The sequence below is a fragment of the Anser anser genome (genome assembly GCF_964211835.1).
Source record: "Anser anser genome assembly, chromosome: 12".
Taxonomy (NCBI): domain Eukaryota; kingdom Metazoa; phylum Chordata; class Aves; order Anseriformes; family Anatidae; genus Anser; species Anser anser.
This window is the reverse complement of record NC_139733.1, coordinates 16,817,208-16,832,198: the sequence shown is the minus strand read 5'-3', so window position 1 is coordinate 16,832,198 and position 14,991 is coordinate 16,817,208. Positions and strand designations below refer to the sequence as shown.

The 14,991-nt window shown below is 52.2% G+C and overlaps 1 protein-coding gene across 3 annotated transcripts in view; it reads left to right on the top strand.

Annotated features, from left to right (window-relative positions):
* The window catches only part of PRICKLE2 (prickle planar cell polarity protein 2), a 106,804-nt gene that overhangs the window by 78,454 nt on the left and 13,359 nt on the right, over positions 1 to 14,991 (top strand). For all 3 annotated transcript variants that reach the window (XM_083795464.1, XM_083795465.1, XM_083795466.1), the window contains 4 exons: positions 9,029 to 9,142; positions 10,834 to 10,971; positions 11,291 to 11,494; positions 13,118 to 13,304. In XM_083795464.1, the coding sequence (XP_083651590.1) occupies positions 9,029 to 9,142; positions 10,834 to 10,971; positions 11,291 to 11,494; positions 13,118 to 13,304 (643 nt within the window). The remainder of the gene's footprint in view (positions 1 to 9,028; positions 9,143 to 10,833; positions 10,972 to 11,290; positions 11,495 to 13,117; positions 13,305 to 14,991) is intronic.

The window sequence follows — 14,991 nt, the reverse complement described above, 5'->3', positions numbered from 1 at the left end:
CATTAGTTCTAGCAGTAGGTACTGACGTCTGATGCGTTACCCAAGTTAATGTATTTTTAGATTCTTCCAGCACCTGTTTCTTTCAGAGGTCACTGTGCTCTTCGATACAAACACGAGCTTTCTGACTACACTTCTCTGTCTGTGTTGCTGGGTCTTTCAGCAGATTTACCACTTCAGGCCTGTCTCTAATCACCATGGAGATAGATGAAGAGCAGCCATAAGCAGAGCCTAAGACAGGCACTGAAATCTTTCCAGCATAGCTCATCCATCAGCCCGTTGGGGATCTCGCCTCTAGGGAGACAAAAGCAAGGTTTGGTTTTAGAAGAGCCACAAAGGGTCAGGCATTGTGCCTGCATAGAGAGCAGCACCCTGAGCTTCTCCTGTAGGTAGTGGTGGTGGTGCTGGGGTGGAGAGCAGCACCCTGAGCTTCTCCTGTAGGTAGTGGTGGTGGTGCTGGGGTGGAGAGCAGCACCCTGAGCTTCTCCTGTAGATAACAGTGGTGCTGGAGGTGCCCTGGGGCGCCGGGGAGGTTGGCCTCCTGCACAGCCCAGCGCGGTGCGGTGAGCAGGAACCTCTGCAGCGACTTGCTGGAGCTGTACAAGGCTGCAGACAGACATGTGGCTTTCTGCTCGATGAGTCAAGCGTGCGTACGTGATGCAAAGCCTCTCGAAGGCTGGTGTCTGAAGCCTGCAGCTGCCGTCAAGCAGCTGGTGTTGGGCCCGGCTGCAGGATGGGGACGCTGCTGTCAGGCTGGGGTGAAAATGCATATTTGCAGGCAATGAATTTTTCTCTGCCTTCCATTGCCTTGCTGTCGTATTTCTCTGACATGAAACAGATGAAATGAAACAACTTTTTCTGCAATATTCTACTTTATTAAAATCTCCGCGCAGCATATGAGCTGGGGAGGTAAGTAGTCCCCTGAAAGACTAATGCAGTTTTCTTATTATACTTGGACAACAGCCTTCCTACCTCGCTGTTCTTGGGAGACAGTTTTCACGTCTCACTCAGCGCAGCAATTTACAGGGTTTCAGTGGGGGAAGTTGGCCAACAAACATGACATCGGTTTTTGGCAATTTCAGTAGGTCATTTCAGAATTTGGAGAGTCCCTTCTATCTGTGGCTTAAAATATTTATTAAATATAATCTGAAGGGGAATCAACCTAAGCATGCAAGGTCTTGCTGGATTCCTGGACACTAATTCAGGAGTGATCAGCTGGCCCATGGTACATTCCAGCTGTGTGAAAAATCCTGTTGATTACTTAATGCCCATTACTGAACAGAAAAAAAGCATTGGTCAAGTCAGATCCAGCCGTTGGATCATGAACCAGCTGTTGCACTGAAGAGCTGCAAGTTATCCCTTTTATTACAGCTGGTTAGCCTGCAGGACTACAAAGTGCTTTACACAACAGTTATAAATATTATATATTTCTAAGCATGTTTGTAACAAGGATAGTGGTATAAAAATGTTAAAATACAACTGCATAAGGTATGGTAAAAAATCATCTGGAAAATGGGCTAAAATTTATGAAACCCATGCTCAAGAAAGAAATTTAAACTTGAAGGAGATTGAAAATGTTATTGTGTTGCGGAGCCCAGAAGAGCTCGGTTTGCTCAGCCTCCCCAGTCGAAAGGCTGTTATCACTCCCTATGTATTACAGGAGGAAGAGCAGTTATTCAAGCTAAAACTTTGGCACATGAACATAGATATAAACTGGCTCTGAATGCATTCAGGCAGGAAATTGGAAGAGGTTTCAAACCATCAGAGGTGTTAGGCTCAGCGGCAACCTGCCAACAGGGAAGGCGGAGAGTAAAAACCCAAGAGTGAGCTCCATAAATTACAGTGTGTTCAGAAAATGTGGTTTCTTGCAATAGCAGTTGGCTACCCAGGGTGGCCGGGAGGTTGCTGTGAGCTCTCATCCCACCTGCATCAGGACCCTGATGAAAAATCGTCTCGTGGTAGAGGAGGGAGCTCTCTTCTGGAAGACGCTGATGCAGATGGGAGAAATACGGCTGTACGAAGGGAGGAACAGAAGCTCGGGGTTTGAAGAAATTCTTCTTTTTGCCTGCCTGCAGTTCCCTGGTCAGATAAAGTGTGAAAGTCTTGAAATTGGCAGGCAGCAATAGAAACCCATCCCAGTGGCCCCAAGATGGGCCTGGCTGTGAGGCCTGCGAGGGCGGCTGCAGGAGCCGGCGTGTCTGCTGGGGCTGGTGGCCCACGAGCTGGGCCTTCCTCGCGCTGACACCCAGTCTGGGGCAGATGCTTGAAAATAAGCACTCCTCTAATGTGTTTTTCACATTTTTTAGGCAAAGCATGTGCAAATACATGTGAATGCGCAGCCTTGAATTCCTCGGGCCTGTGGTTTGGAGAAATCCAAAGAGGTTACAACGTGCCAACTTGAATTTCTGGATACAAGGGATTTTTGAGGATTTCTGTCTTTATTGTGTCTCCATAATAGGAGCAGCTGGCTACAGGCACAGATTTCAAATTGAACAAAAGATGTGCCTTGCCTTAGGTGTGGTATGGCTTCCCGTATGGCTTCAACACGCCAACATTCAAGACCCTCGTATGTGCCATAAGAACGTAATTCCCTCTTGCTGACAGCACGGTTTGTCAAATCAAATTCCTTAAAAGTTAAGAACATCTCATCTGTGCTAATATTAGTAGCGTTATGATTCAGGGGGCCATTTTCTTCTAAGGCAGCCACCGGGAGATAGGAGCTCGAGAGCTTTGCAGTGTGGTGTGAGACCATAGGTGTCAGGGGAATTTATTCGGGGGCTAATGTACGTGTTGATTCCTGTTTTGGAGCTCTTGCAGGGCCTATAGCACATATCTGAGTTACAAAACCTCCAAGCTCTATGAGTTGCTGTTCAGGTCGTTAGTGAGCAAAGGGCAGTGGAGGCAAACCTGCAGTGGGCACCCATTTACACCTTAACTAAAAATACCAACTTCTACCACCTCAGTGGTAAAAGAAAGGCAGTTATCTGGGCCGTTTATCTCTGGGGGACATGTGCCTCACTTGTGCCTACGTATCACGATCAAGTGGATTTTACCTTCTCACCCTTTCTTGTCCTGGAGCTTTATTCCAGTTTACAATTACAGCTTGTGCTTGATACAGAATTATTCTAGTATGCTATCCCTCAACTTAAAAATAAAAGAGCATTTTAAGTAGCATACCCAGAGGAATTATCAGCTACAGTCAGTGCAGCAGATGATCCTTATAACTGCTGGTGCTCCAAGGGACTCAGTGGTGTGGGAGCAGGGCTGCTGGTCAGCACGTAGCAGCCAAAAGACCACCATCAAAAGCTTTTGAAAGCACTGCTTCTGACTGCTTAATCCAATTTCCATTTTTGCTTAGAAAAAGAAAAATCATGGCATGCGCTTTCACAAGTCTAAAACTTGTGGATGTACGTCCTTGATTCAAATGTTCTTCTTTAATGCCAGCAGGAAGCAATGTCTCTGCAGGATCTTTTATAGAGCAAGAACTGCTCCAAAAGCCTGACAGAAATTGATGTCATTCTCAACAAGAAACCAAGGAACAGCAACACTCAAATGGATCCGCTGCCATTAGCTGTGGGAGAGAAGCACACGGAGAGCTGCAAAGTGTGCCAGAACAAACAGAATTTATGGGAATTGTTTCTCTTTGTTCTCTGCCTTTGTCCCTATGACTCTGGAGTGGGTTTGCAAGAGCAAACCCGTAGCGGCAGGCGCGGGGACAGCACGGCGGGATGCTGGGCCGCCTGGCGCTGCGGATGGTCTTTGCTGTCAGCACGCAGGCACGATCACGGATTTGGGGAGCGATAAAGATCTTCTCCCACCTGAGGCTTTTGTGTGCTTTTCCCAACACCTCTCTTCATTTGTGGTGCTTATCAGCTGCCAGCACAATTTCCAGTCCTGGAGACACAGGCCTGTACACTCTCCCTGGGGGTTCCTCAGTTATAAGAGGGAACAGATAGTTTTAAATAATAACAAGCATAAAAGGATTCCTTTTAATGGTTTGCGTCCTAACAGCAGTTCCCTGTTTTCAGAGTAGGTTGCTTGTGGGCACAGGAGGAAGATGGAGAGCAGCCTTTCTGCCCTGGTCATCCCGTGGGGTGCCCGGCTGTCCCGGGACGTGCCCAGCTGCATCCCCAAGCCAGCCCCAGCCGTGCAGTGCTCGCTCTCTGCTTTGTTTCGGAGCGCCTGGTCTCACTGCGAGGATTGTTTTGCTCCCAGAAATAAGTGCTTTGTATCCTGACGGCCACAGAAAAGGAAGACGTGCCAGGTTTGGGCCAAGCGGAACCTGTTTTCTAGCTGTACACGTCTGCGATCTGTAGAGCTCTTTTGTGAGGGCTGTGTGCAAGCACTTGCAAAATTTTGCAGATGCTTTCAGAGAGTTATTTTTGTATGGTTTGTTTGTTTGGTTTTTTCCACCTTGTTTTTCCATGGCAGACCAGCGGGGTTGGTAGAAATATCGAAGACATCAGCTTCGTTCCTTTGTAGCTTTCAGGTGCTTGGTGTAAAAGATGATTTAACGTCTCGGTGCTGTTAAAAACCCACACAGGGCAGGAGCGGGCGGGCAGGCGGCACAGCCCCGCTCGCTCAGGCCAGCACGGGCTTGTTGGAGCTGCCTGCTGCCTTCTCCCCACTTCACCAGAGTTCATCACATCTCCCCAAATCTCCCACGGCCCTGCTGACCCCACCAGGGTCACCCTTTGGGGACACGTCCTGGTGCTCCGTTGCACTCAGGCTGCTGCCTCCTGCCCTCGCAGGGCTGGTTTTGTCAGAGCCAGGCGGGACGGCCCTGCTGGCTGTGCCGGAGCTGTTGCGGCTCAGCGACTCAGCACCTACCTATACGGAGCATGCCAGGACACCTCGTGCTCCTTTGTGGTCCATCCAGCGGTACAGTCACACCGAACAGCCCTGCTGGGTGGGTGCTCGGGGTAGGGGTGTTGTAAGAGAGGTGTGTTCTTGTTGGTGACTGTGGTGTTTGCCAAGGGGCTATGCCCAGTGCTGCTTCCCAACAACTCGCGGAATAACAAGCGTGATCCCTGCTCCCCACCCCCCTTTAATTCATTATCAAAGAGATCCTTCGTCAATGGCTTACGTTCACAGGTTGCTTGCAAATTTTTCCTTCCTGAAGAAGGTGCAGAGGGATTTGCCCACGAAGGTGCTTGGGCGTGCTCTGTCTTTGGCGAGGAGCCTGTGGGACCGCTGGCAGGAGCCGCAGCCATGCCCGTGTTTCGCAGGGACGGGGTAGGTTTCTAAACTGTAAAAGTTAAACTGGAAACACACCCCAAACCTAGGAAGGCTGCGGAACACAAAGGCATTTGTAAACTAATGTAATTACTTTCCTCAGTGCCTTTGAATAAAGTTGGCTCCACTTTAAAGACTTTTCCCTACCCTCATTTTACGTTATGTTCTTTCCTTTCTCCTGGTTTCTATCTTGCCCCCCGCCTTCTTTTAGCTTGAAGGAGCTGTTAACTTCCAAGTTGTGTATCAGCAGTTGTTAGCCGTGCCTTCGTTAAAACACAGGGCGCTTGGATAACTTTTTTCTTTTTGAAGATGAGGATAACACCCCGGGATGGGGAGGATGGGTGGGAAGGTGAGCGACTGATGTGCCCAGACACTCACGGCATGGAGCGTGTCCGAGCACTCATGGGACAACCAAGACCTCCCCGTGGCAGGAGGGGGCTCACCCTGCACCCTACCACCGCATCCCGATGGTATCTGAGGCCCCCGACCCACTCTGAAGTCTTATTTTGATTTGCTCTGATGTTTTCCAGATTCCTCCAGGGTTTCTCCCATCCAGATGTGAGCAGAGGGGCAAGCGAGGAAACCTAGGAGGAAATCTAGCTGGGCCCCTCACGTGGTTTGTGTGTTTTAATGCTGCTTGTGAGGCTAATCCTGGACAAAATAGGCCTGTTGCAAGGGGAAATAGCAGGAAGTTGAGCTGCTGTGCTGTACAGTGCAAGTATTTAATAATAAAGCAGTTGGATACCGCACGACTTAAAAGGGATGTGTTATCCGTCCTGAGTCATCGCCCCGTGCTGTTGTCCTTATCTGGGTGCAGCTCATGTTGCAGAGCCCCCGAGGTCAGCGACGAGCCGTCCGCTCATTCCTGGGGGGGTCTGGATGAGGCTCTCTGGCCGTGGTGGCTCCAAAGGCCTGTGTGTGTGCTCTGAACCGGCACCGATGGAGCAGCAGTTACTTTCATGGAAAATACCGACCTTTTGTACAAAAGCAAAGTGCAGACGGAGCAGTTTTAGTTTTCCAGTGAGTTAACATTTTCTGCAGACCTTCCTCTCTGAAAAGCCAGATTTATCTGAAAATCCCCCCTTTTCCTTTACTTTTCCCTGTTCTTGAGCATCACACCAGGGCTGTGCCAGCCCAACCGCTGGCTGCTCGCTGGCAGCTTATGTCCCTGTCCCACGGATCAGGGACATCCCAGGAAGCAATAAATGAGAGGTTTTGTTGGCAGGAGCCTGGGTTATTGTCACCCAGCATCTGCACCAGCCACGTGCCCGTAGTCCCGGCCGGCGGCCGCGGGGCTTGTTTGCCATCCGTGGCCCCAGGACCGGCAGCCACCTCCTCTGCAGCCCCTCCGTGAGCAGAAGGTCCCGCTGGCTGATGCGGATCCAAAGCAAACTTTTCGGGTTATTCCGGGCAACGAAACGCAGGTTGGAGCCTGTAGTATTTATTTTGTTTTGCTTTTCAAACCCAATCGCCCATCCCTGCCGAGCTATGTTGATGGTGAGATGGGAGCCAGTTCCCGCAGACCTGATGGGATTAAATGGAAAACTTCCCAGCGGAAGCAGGAGAGGAGCCGTGCACACACGTAGCGCCGTGCCGGGCTGCGGGAAGACAGCTCCTGGCCGCTTGGGCTGCCAGGGGAAAAACAACAAAACACACATCCCTGCTTTTTTTCGCCTAGGGTGCGCGTCTTACAGCTCATTACTGTAGGGACCAGAGCAGCCTGATGTAATTTGGCAGCTCTTCAAAAAGAAGTCGTTTCTGGTCTCCGCCAACTTCAGGGACTCAACGGGGGAAAAGAACTTTGTCACGAGGAAAACAAACCAACCCAGCGACCCGAGCAGCCCATCCACCCGCACGTGGGAAGTTTGGCCCAGAGAAGGCAGCAGGCGTTTGGGGCGCCCAGGACGGCCCAGCGGGGAAGAGCTGGAGCCTGGCAGCCAGACAAAAGACATGGCAGGGGGGACATTGCCAGCAGATTTTCAGCTGCGAGCTCCGCTGTGGACTAGGTGCATGAACTCGGGCAGCCCGTTTCACGTCATTATCCCCCAAATAATGCTCTGCAGTGGATGTATTTGCTCCCTCGTGTAGCGCGCCATAAGAATTTAAGTGTTTTTAATGTGCTTTGATGTCCCTGGATGAAGGATGCTCTATAAATGCAAAGTAAGTGTTCTAACGTATGTAGTTTGTTCCCCTTTTAACATAACAAAATACTTAGCAGCCGTTCTTGCTTTGAGGGTTTCCATAGCTGGTGGGTCTGTTTCTGCCGTGCTTTAGCAAAGCAAATTCAGGGGTTTGCAGTGGCACACGCTCAGTGCGTTCCTCAGCATCATGGCAGGAGCAATTCCTTTGTCAGCACTGCAGAGTTATGGGTGGAAATCTGCTAAAAATCTCTTTTTTCATAAAATCCAATGAAGGGACAGTCGTATCTAAGCGTTGGTTCAGAGAAGAACCATAAAATGGAGCTGCTGAGAGGAAGAGCAATTGCAAGCACCACTGCAGCTCTGCCTGCAGGTAGCTCTGAATGAGGACAGAGACAGCTGAATGCGGAGTAATTATTCCAGAATAATGCTGGGTTTGGACATATAGCCTAGAATAAAAACGAACAAAGCCTGCCAGCCCGTGGGTGAGCTCTCCTGCCAGCCCTGTCCCTCTCGGTGATCGGCTGTAGCTTGTACATCCCGCAGATGCTGTGTGGTTGTGCCAGCAGAGGAACAACCTTCTCTGGGGAAGCCCAGCCCAGGTGCTGCTGCCCAGGTCAAAGCCCGAACCGTGCAGGTACCACAAAAGCTCACGTGAAGCCACTGCAAAGCGTGTGCCGTTTGGGAAAAGCGCTGTGAAATCTGCCAGCAGTGCAGATGCTCTGAAATGAATTTCTGCAGCGCTCAAAAGCAGAGGAAACGTGTCGGGGGATTCATCCAGCGTGGCAAAGGCAGAAAGCTGCAAGTGCTGGGAAAGCAGTTTGTGTCTCTCTAGCCGAGTGCAGATTTAAGGAAGGCATCCATCCCCCTGCTCCTGCCCAAGCATCCCGAGGTGTCCGAGGCTGCGCAGACCCCAGATCCCAGCCGAGCAGTGAGAGCTTTCCCTTACCTTCACATTCTCCTGGTCCCTCCAAACGCCTGAACGCCACCGTGGCTGCTTTGGAGCTGATCCTGAGCCCAGGAGCCTCATCCCGGCCCTAGAGTGCATGTCCCAGGTGTGGCAGCCGGAGCAGAGTCACCGGAGTTCAGGGCGTGCTTCCTCTCCGGGCTGCCACCGGGCTCTTCCTGCACCGGGGCACGCCGTGCCCCACCGTGCTGCATTTTCAGTAACTGATCTTAATTACACGCTCCGAGACGAAAGAGAAGGGGGAAAAAAAAAAATTAAAAATAAATAAATAAAAGCGAGCCTTCCAACAGATTTTATCTGCTGTTTATTTCCACAAATTGCAGCAGAAAAGGCCCGGAGGGTTTTGATGGAGGTGGAGGCTGAGATAGCCAGCAACACGGAGGCTGCCGGGGCGCAGCCTTTTTAACCTCCCCTGCCGAGGCAGGTGCCGACACATCCCCGCAGCCGGCGAAGCATGCTAACGCTATGGAGGCTGACGGAGCAAACGGTAACGAGCCACCGGGGCCGCGGCTGGGGCTGCCGCCCTTCCCGAGCCCTCTTTTGAGAAAAAAGGGCAGGAAAAACGAAGCAGCACGCAGCTGCCCCGCTTGAGATGATGAGAAATAACCATTGCGCTCGGGGGCGGCTGCTCCGTGCGCGGGGGCACGGCTCGGCCGGGAGCGTCACCACAGTCCCCTCTGTCGTCCCCTAGGTGCACCAGTACTACAGCTGCCTCCCAGAAGACAAGGTCCCCTACGTCAACAGCCCGGGAGAAAAATCTCGCATCAAGCAGCTTTTGCACCAGCTGCCGCCGCACGACAATGAGGTGGGTGGCCCAGGGGGGTGAGCGTCCTCGCGGGGACAGCGTGACGGTGGCGGGGTGGCAGGAGGGGACGGGGTGCTCCTCCTGGGGTCCCTCTGGTCAGAGGCATGGCTGGACTTCTCTGCAGCTCTTAAGGGTGCTTTCTGGGGGGGATTTACTTGGATTTCAGTGACGTTGCTGTTTAAACAGACACCAGGTTACTACCTGGTGGGATTCCATTGGAGGTTGGGAGTTGTTTGTTTTTAAAGTTTCAGCTTTCTTTGTTGAAACGGGCTTTCTTCACGTCTCTGTCACAAAAGAGCTTTCTCAGCCCGTGGAGGCCAAAGCCACGCTGAAAGCGGCTCCGGGTGCTGTTTGGATCAGTCAGGGCCAGATCCAAAGTTACGGAAGCCCTTCCCAAACGCCGCTTCCAGCTCACGAGCGCGTGCAGCGAGGAGGTGTTTGGCTCTCAGGTGCGAGCAGGGAGCCTGTGAGCCTGGGAAGTCAGGGTTTGAGTCAACACCAGCAGAGCAAACACACCTCGGTGCCTCTCGCAAGAGGCAAGCGAGAAGGGTCTGGTCTCTGACATGCTCCTCCAACAGTGACATCACTGGCTGCTGGTAGCCCACGAAATTTCCCTGCGTAAACAACAACAACAAAGTTTTTCGTGCTCCTTTTGAAGAATCCGCTCTGGGAATTGCAGGCAGGGAGCTTGTTGCATCTAGGTCAGACGTTAACGAGTTTGCCCATGCGTGGCCGGGTGCCACGGGAGCACGGCGGCGCTGCCGGCGCGGAGGGGAGCTGCAGGCAGCAGGCAGGGGCTTCGCCTGCACCCTCGGGCCCCAACCTGCCCGCCTGCCTTCCCTGGCAGCCGCGGACACCCACGGTCTCCCGCAGCTGGAAGACGTCGGGATAAACACAGAGCCTGCGCTGCTTCCCTGCACCTTGGCAGGTTTTGCAGCCAGTTCCCCCTCGTGCTCGGTTTTGCTCCTCTGAAGAGTCGCGGTGTGCTCACGGGAGGGACCCTGCTCGTGTTCTCAGCTGAGATCTGGTCAGCCAAGAACTAGGCCTGCGGGGTGAAAATATCCAGAGAAACCTCACAGTTTTATAAGCTTCGGGGAAATTGCAACATTCATTGCTTATATCCTTTTATTTTACTTATTGCCTTCCAAGGAGGTTTTGCAAACACGCAAACTTTACCCTATATTGGAATAATAGGCGTAGGTCCTGAACAGCCGGCACACCATCATTTACGTAGGGAACATGGGCTGTGCTCGAGAAACACCGACAAAATGTTTTGAAGCCGCTGTAAAACCTCTGCCATAAGGTGGCTGGTGGAGGAAGGAGGAAACCATCGGTCCCATTGCTGGGTCTGGACACAACTTTTAAGACTTCCAAGCCTTCCTAGAAACCCAGCAGCTGGAGAGCAACCCCCTGCATGGCAAGGACCAAGTCCCATTGTGTGACCTGCTGTGCGGCACGCCAGCCCGGCACTGTCACAGCAGTTATTGTTCACTACAGGCATCCTGGGCCTGGTTGTGCATTTGTGGTTGTTTTTCTTTTATACGTCATTGAAGCAGTTGCGGGAAGGGTTTGGATTCCTGCTGAAATCCCGCCTCTGGAGGTAGCTCTGTGTTTTCTCGGGTGCCTTAGCGAGGCTCGCAGAGCCTATGGGACCGCGGCTCGGAACACCGAGTGTCGCTCCTGTTTTCTAGGTCCGCTACTGCAATTCGCTGGATGAGGAGGAGAAGAGAGAGCTCAAACTCTTCAGCAATCAGAGGAAGAGGGAAAACTTAGGGAGAGGCAACGTCCGGCCGTTCCCTGTAACCATGACGGGAGCCATCTGCGAGCAGGTGGGTAGCGGCTGACGGAGCGGTGTGAGCAGGGCGGGTTTCCAATAACCAAAGCTGGGGTCAGCCAGGTGTGTGCCACGAGCACCCCATAGTTTTGGGGGACCAGAGCAGTCTCTTTGGCTAATCCCAAAGCCTCTGGCCTCATGTGGGGGGAGCTGCTGGGATCCTGGGGGTGAAAAGGGATGGAGAGACACCAAAAAGAGGGATATTCCCTTGAGCAGTGAATTAGCACTTTCTCCCACTTGTGGAAAAACAACTCATTAGGGATGGGCAGCAGCGGGCTCGCCGTACCCATGTCATACCCTGGCTTTCCCGACAGTGCGGCGGGCAGATCAACGGCGGGGACATGGCTGTCTTTGCCTCGCGAGCTGGGCACGGCGTTTGCTGGCACCCTCCCTGCTTCATCTGCAGCGTCTGCAACGAGCTGCTGGTCGACCTGATCTACTTCTACCAGGACGGCAAGATTTACTGCGGCAGGCACCACGCCGAGTGCCTCAAGCCCCGGTGCGCAGCGTGCGACGAGGTAAGAGCCTGCAAGCCCTGTTAAAATCCCAGCTGCCCACCCCTGTACCATGTTTTTCTAAGGTGCAAAGCTTTTTTCTTGAGTGATTCTTGAGAATAAAGCAAAGTCCTGGGATGGACAGTGGTTTGAGCCTGGGAGCTGAGAGGCGGACCAAAGGGGAATACCCCACTTCTGCCCACTGAAAGATGCACCCCCGGTATGGACACAGCCCACGGGGATGGCACAGACACTTATTTTCCCCCTGTGCATGTGGGGAGCACGCAAGAAATGCGATGCTTTGGCATCGTTCATGCATGCTTTTCCTGGGGTTTCCAGTTGGCATCCTGGGGTTACTGTGGGATTTTCAGCTGAAGACTGCCCGAGGCTGTTATGAGACAGGTCCTCACTTACGCACAAGCATCCGGGGAGGGCTTTCCATGAGCGTTTCCAGTAACAACACACCCACCCGTGCTGCGTAATTTTAGCCTGGTTGTGTGTGCGCCGTTCCTTCTCCTCTCTCCCCCCCAGAAGAAGCCTCTGGTAGGATGAGTGTTGTGTTTCTTACAAGTAGTGGTGTTTGAGTGCACGCCGAGCTGAAACTGGCTTTCAGAGAGGAGATTAAAGGGATATAGGAAGCTGAACAAATGGAATACAAAACGAATATAGAAAACCATGCAGAGTTGACTCTGAACGTTTCTCAAGTGTCAATCTCTGTTTAAAAGGCTGGTGAAGGAAATTGTTCTGGCTTTTAAAGTTATGAAAACCATAGTGTGGAAAACCATATGTACTATAAAATAGCAAGTCCCATCTATGCAAGCGTATAATAGTAAAAATCCAAGACTATATGCGCTTCAAATATAAAGAACATTGACGTATGTATCCAATTAAATTTGTAATGTTACCAGTGAAAAAACAACTCCTAACCATGCAACTGGCCCCGTTTCCTCGTGGTTTAGGCTGGGTAATTTTTTTTCATGTATTTTTTATCCTTGCAAATTCTCATACAAGTCCTTCATTCAGCGTCTTCTTTCACACACGCTTCTTCCGCTGAAGCACGTGAGAAAGAAACTCAGAAAGGGGAAAGCTTTCGGCACAAGCAAGTGGCAGCCGTGGGAAGGACGATGGTGAGGAGCCAGGTTGCGACTTCTTCCCTTCCCTCCAGAGACTTGCCACTTTTCATTGTCCTTTTGATCATCCTTTGTATTCAGGCCCCTGTCTGAGAGACGGGTAGATGTGTTTTAATAAGTGGCTGTTCTGTTCTTCAAAAGTCCCCCGGATCAATAGGTTGTATATAAGTGTGTTTATTACCCTGATCGACCCCTTCTGCTGATGGATGTGCTTACGAGCACCGCCAGGACGCGTTGCTGCGAGCTGGGTGTTAACGCTTTCTGGTCTGTGCACTGACACCCTCCTGGTGTATTTGCATTGTAACAGGAGGCTCCCCTGGGTGCTGGATCCGATGGGTGCACCTGCCTGCAGCCAGACCCAGGGAGCCCTGCAGGGGCCGGAGTGTTTAGCTGTAAAATTCAGAGGTTATGTGAGCAAAGGGGCACGGCCAAATCACACAGGCAGGAGGCGCAAAGACCGGGGCCCACATCCCAGATCCCTTCTCTGACTTAACTCTTCTCCACCTTTTTTTCCCAGATCATTTTTGCCGACGAGTGCACCGAGGCCGAAGGGCGGCACTGGCACATGAAGCACTTCTGCTGCTTCGAGTGCGAGACTGTGCTGGGGGGACAGAGGTACATCATGAAGGACGGCCGGCCCTACTGCTGCAGCTGCTTCGAGTCCCTCTACGCCGAGTACTGCGACACCTGCGCCCAGCACATCGGTACGTGCTCCTCCCCGAGACGGGTTTGCATCCCTCTTCGTGGCAGGAGGGCTGTTGGAGAGCAGCCCCAGGAGCTGTTGGAACGAGTGAGAGCTTCCTCTGGCCGAATTTAACGTGTGCATTTTTCTTCTAAAACTCATTTTCCTGTCAGCAGCCTGGCTCTTTGAATTGCAGCTTCTGCCCAGCCGAGCTTGCTGAAGGCTCGCACGAGTTAATGAGCTACTGATGGGAAAGATGGTTGCTCATTAGGCATCATTATTGTTTGTGTTTGCCGTTTTTAATTAACCCACAGATAGATGTTCTCAGACGGAAAGAAGTGATGGATCAGAGCTGACCTGCCTTCCTAGCACAGGGAGACGGGGTGATTTAGGGTGCGTTTTACGCTGGGGCTAGCTGTCACCCTGGTACATGGCCGCAGGGCAGCAAGCCGGGCTGTCACAGCCTTGCTCTCCGTGCTCACTTTGCCACTTGGCTGAGCATTTGCTTGCAGTTGGAAGCACGGCACGGGGTGGCCCTTTATCTGTCCGTGGAGGTGAGCTCACGTGTCTGTGCAGCGCTCGAATCATTCACGGGCTGCAGGGAGAGAAAAAAACATTTTGCTCTTGTGCGGTGGCCAGATGGCACGGGGGAAGACACGGGGCTTCAACAAAACACTTGGAGGACGTGTTTGCTGCGACCTATAGCACATCCTTCCCGAAAGCTCAGCTGCGGAGCAGTGAAGAAGCAGCTGTTACGCCTCTCACGCTCCCTTCCCTTGTGCTTCCCCCATCTGCTGCCTGTTTTCCCCTCCATCCCCTTCGCTGGCTCTACCGCAGTGCCCTGCATGGACCGACCCCGGCTAGCTGGCCATTCGCATCCCTTTCCCTGTGGCAGACGTGCTTTCAATCTGCCAGGCCTTGATAGAAGAAAAGTGCCTGTAACAGGTAAATGTGACAGCTGATTACCTGGCATGGGCTGAGGGCTCACCTTCGTCAGGGCTGGCGCGGCGGATCGGCGCTGAGCCCGCTCGCTGTCAGGTTTACCCTCCGGTTCCCATTTTGCAGCATATCTGCACGTTTCTAGCAACGAGGGACTGCAGCCATTTTGCTGCGACTCGCTCTGAGTAGTTGCTAGCTGTTGGGCTTAGCAGCCACATATATTAGAGTTAGGCATGTGCTTGGAAGGACTGGGATTTTTGGTAGAGCTACTGAGCAAGGAAGCTGTGCCCCTGTCTCTGAGAGGTGGCTTTGGATCATTGAGAAAGGAGCTGATAAAATCCCACCCGCTGTCTTTTCTCTCTTCTGTCTACAAGGGCGCTTTCTGTAAAGGCATTTTGCTCATTATAAGGGGAGGGGAAAAAAAACAGCTAGGCTAAAGCAAATTTAGCTTGGAGTAAAATGGACTGTGAACACGCTGTTAATTTGGAAATCTTCTGAGGGCACTGAGCCCTTCCAACAGCAAGGCTGCAGCGTGTGTGCAAGCAGGGGCTGCAACATGTGTGCAGGCACGAGCTGTGCAGTGTGTGCAAGCAGGGGCTGCAACGTGCGTGCAAACACGAGCTGTGCACACGTGCAGCGTGGCTCACTGCTGCCCTGGCCAGCCTGCGCCCTGTGCAGCAGTTTCTCAGGTAACGGGGGCTTTTACGCAGAACGGCAGCTTAAACAGGCGAGTAAATGCTATAATTGAAGCCTCGGGAGCTCTGCTCATG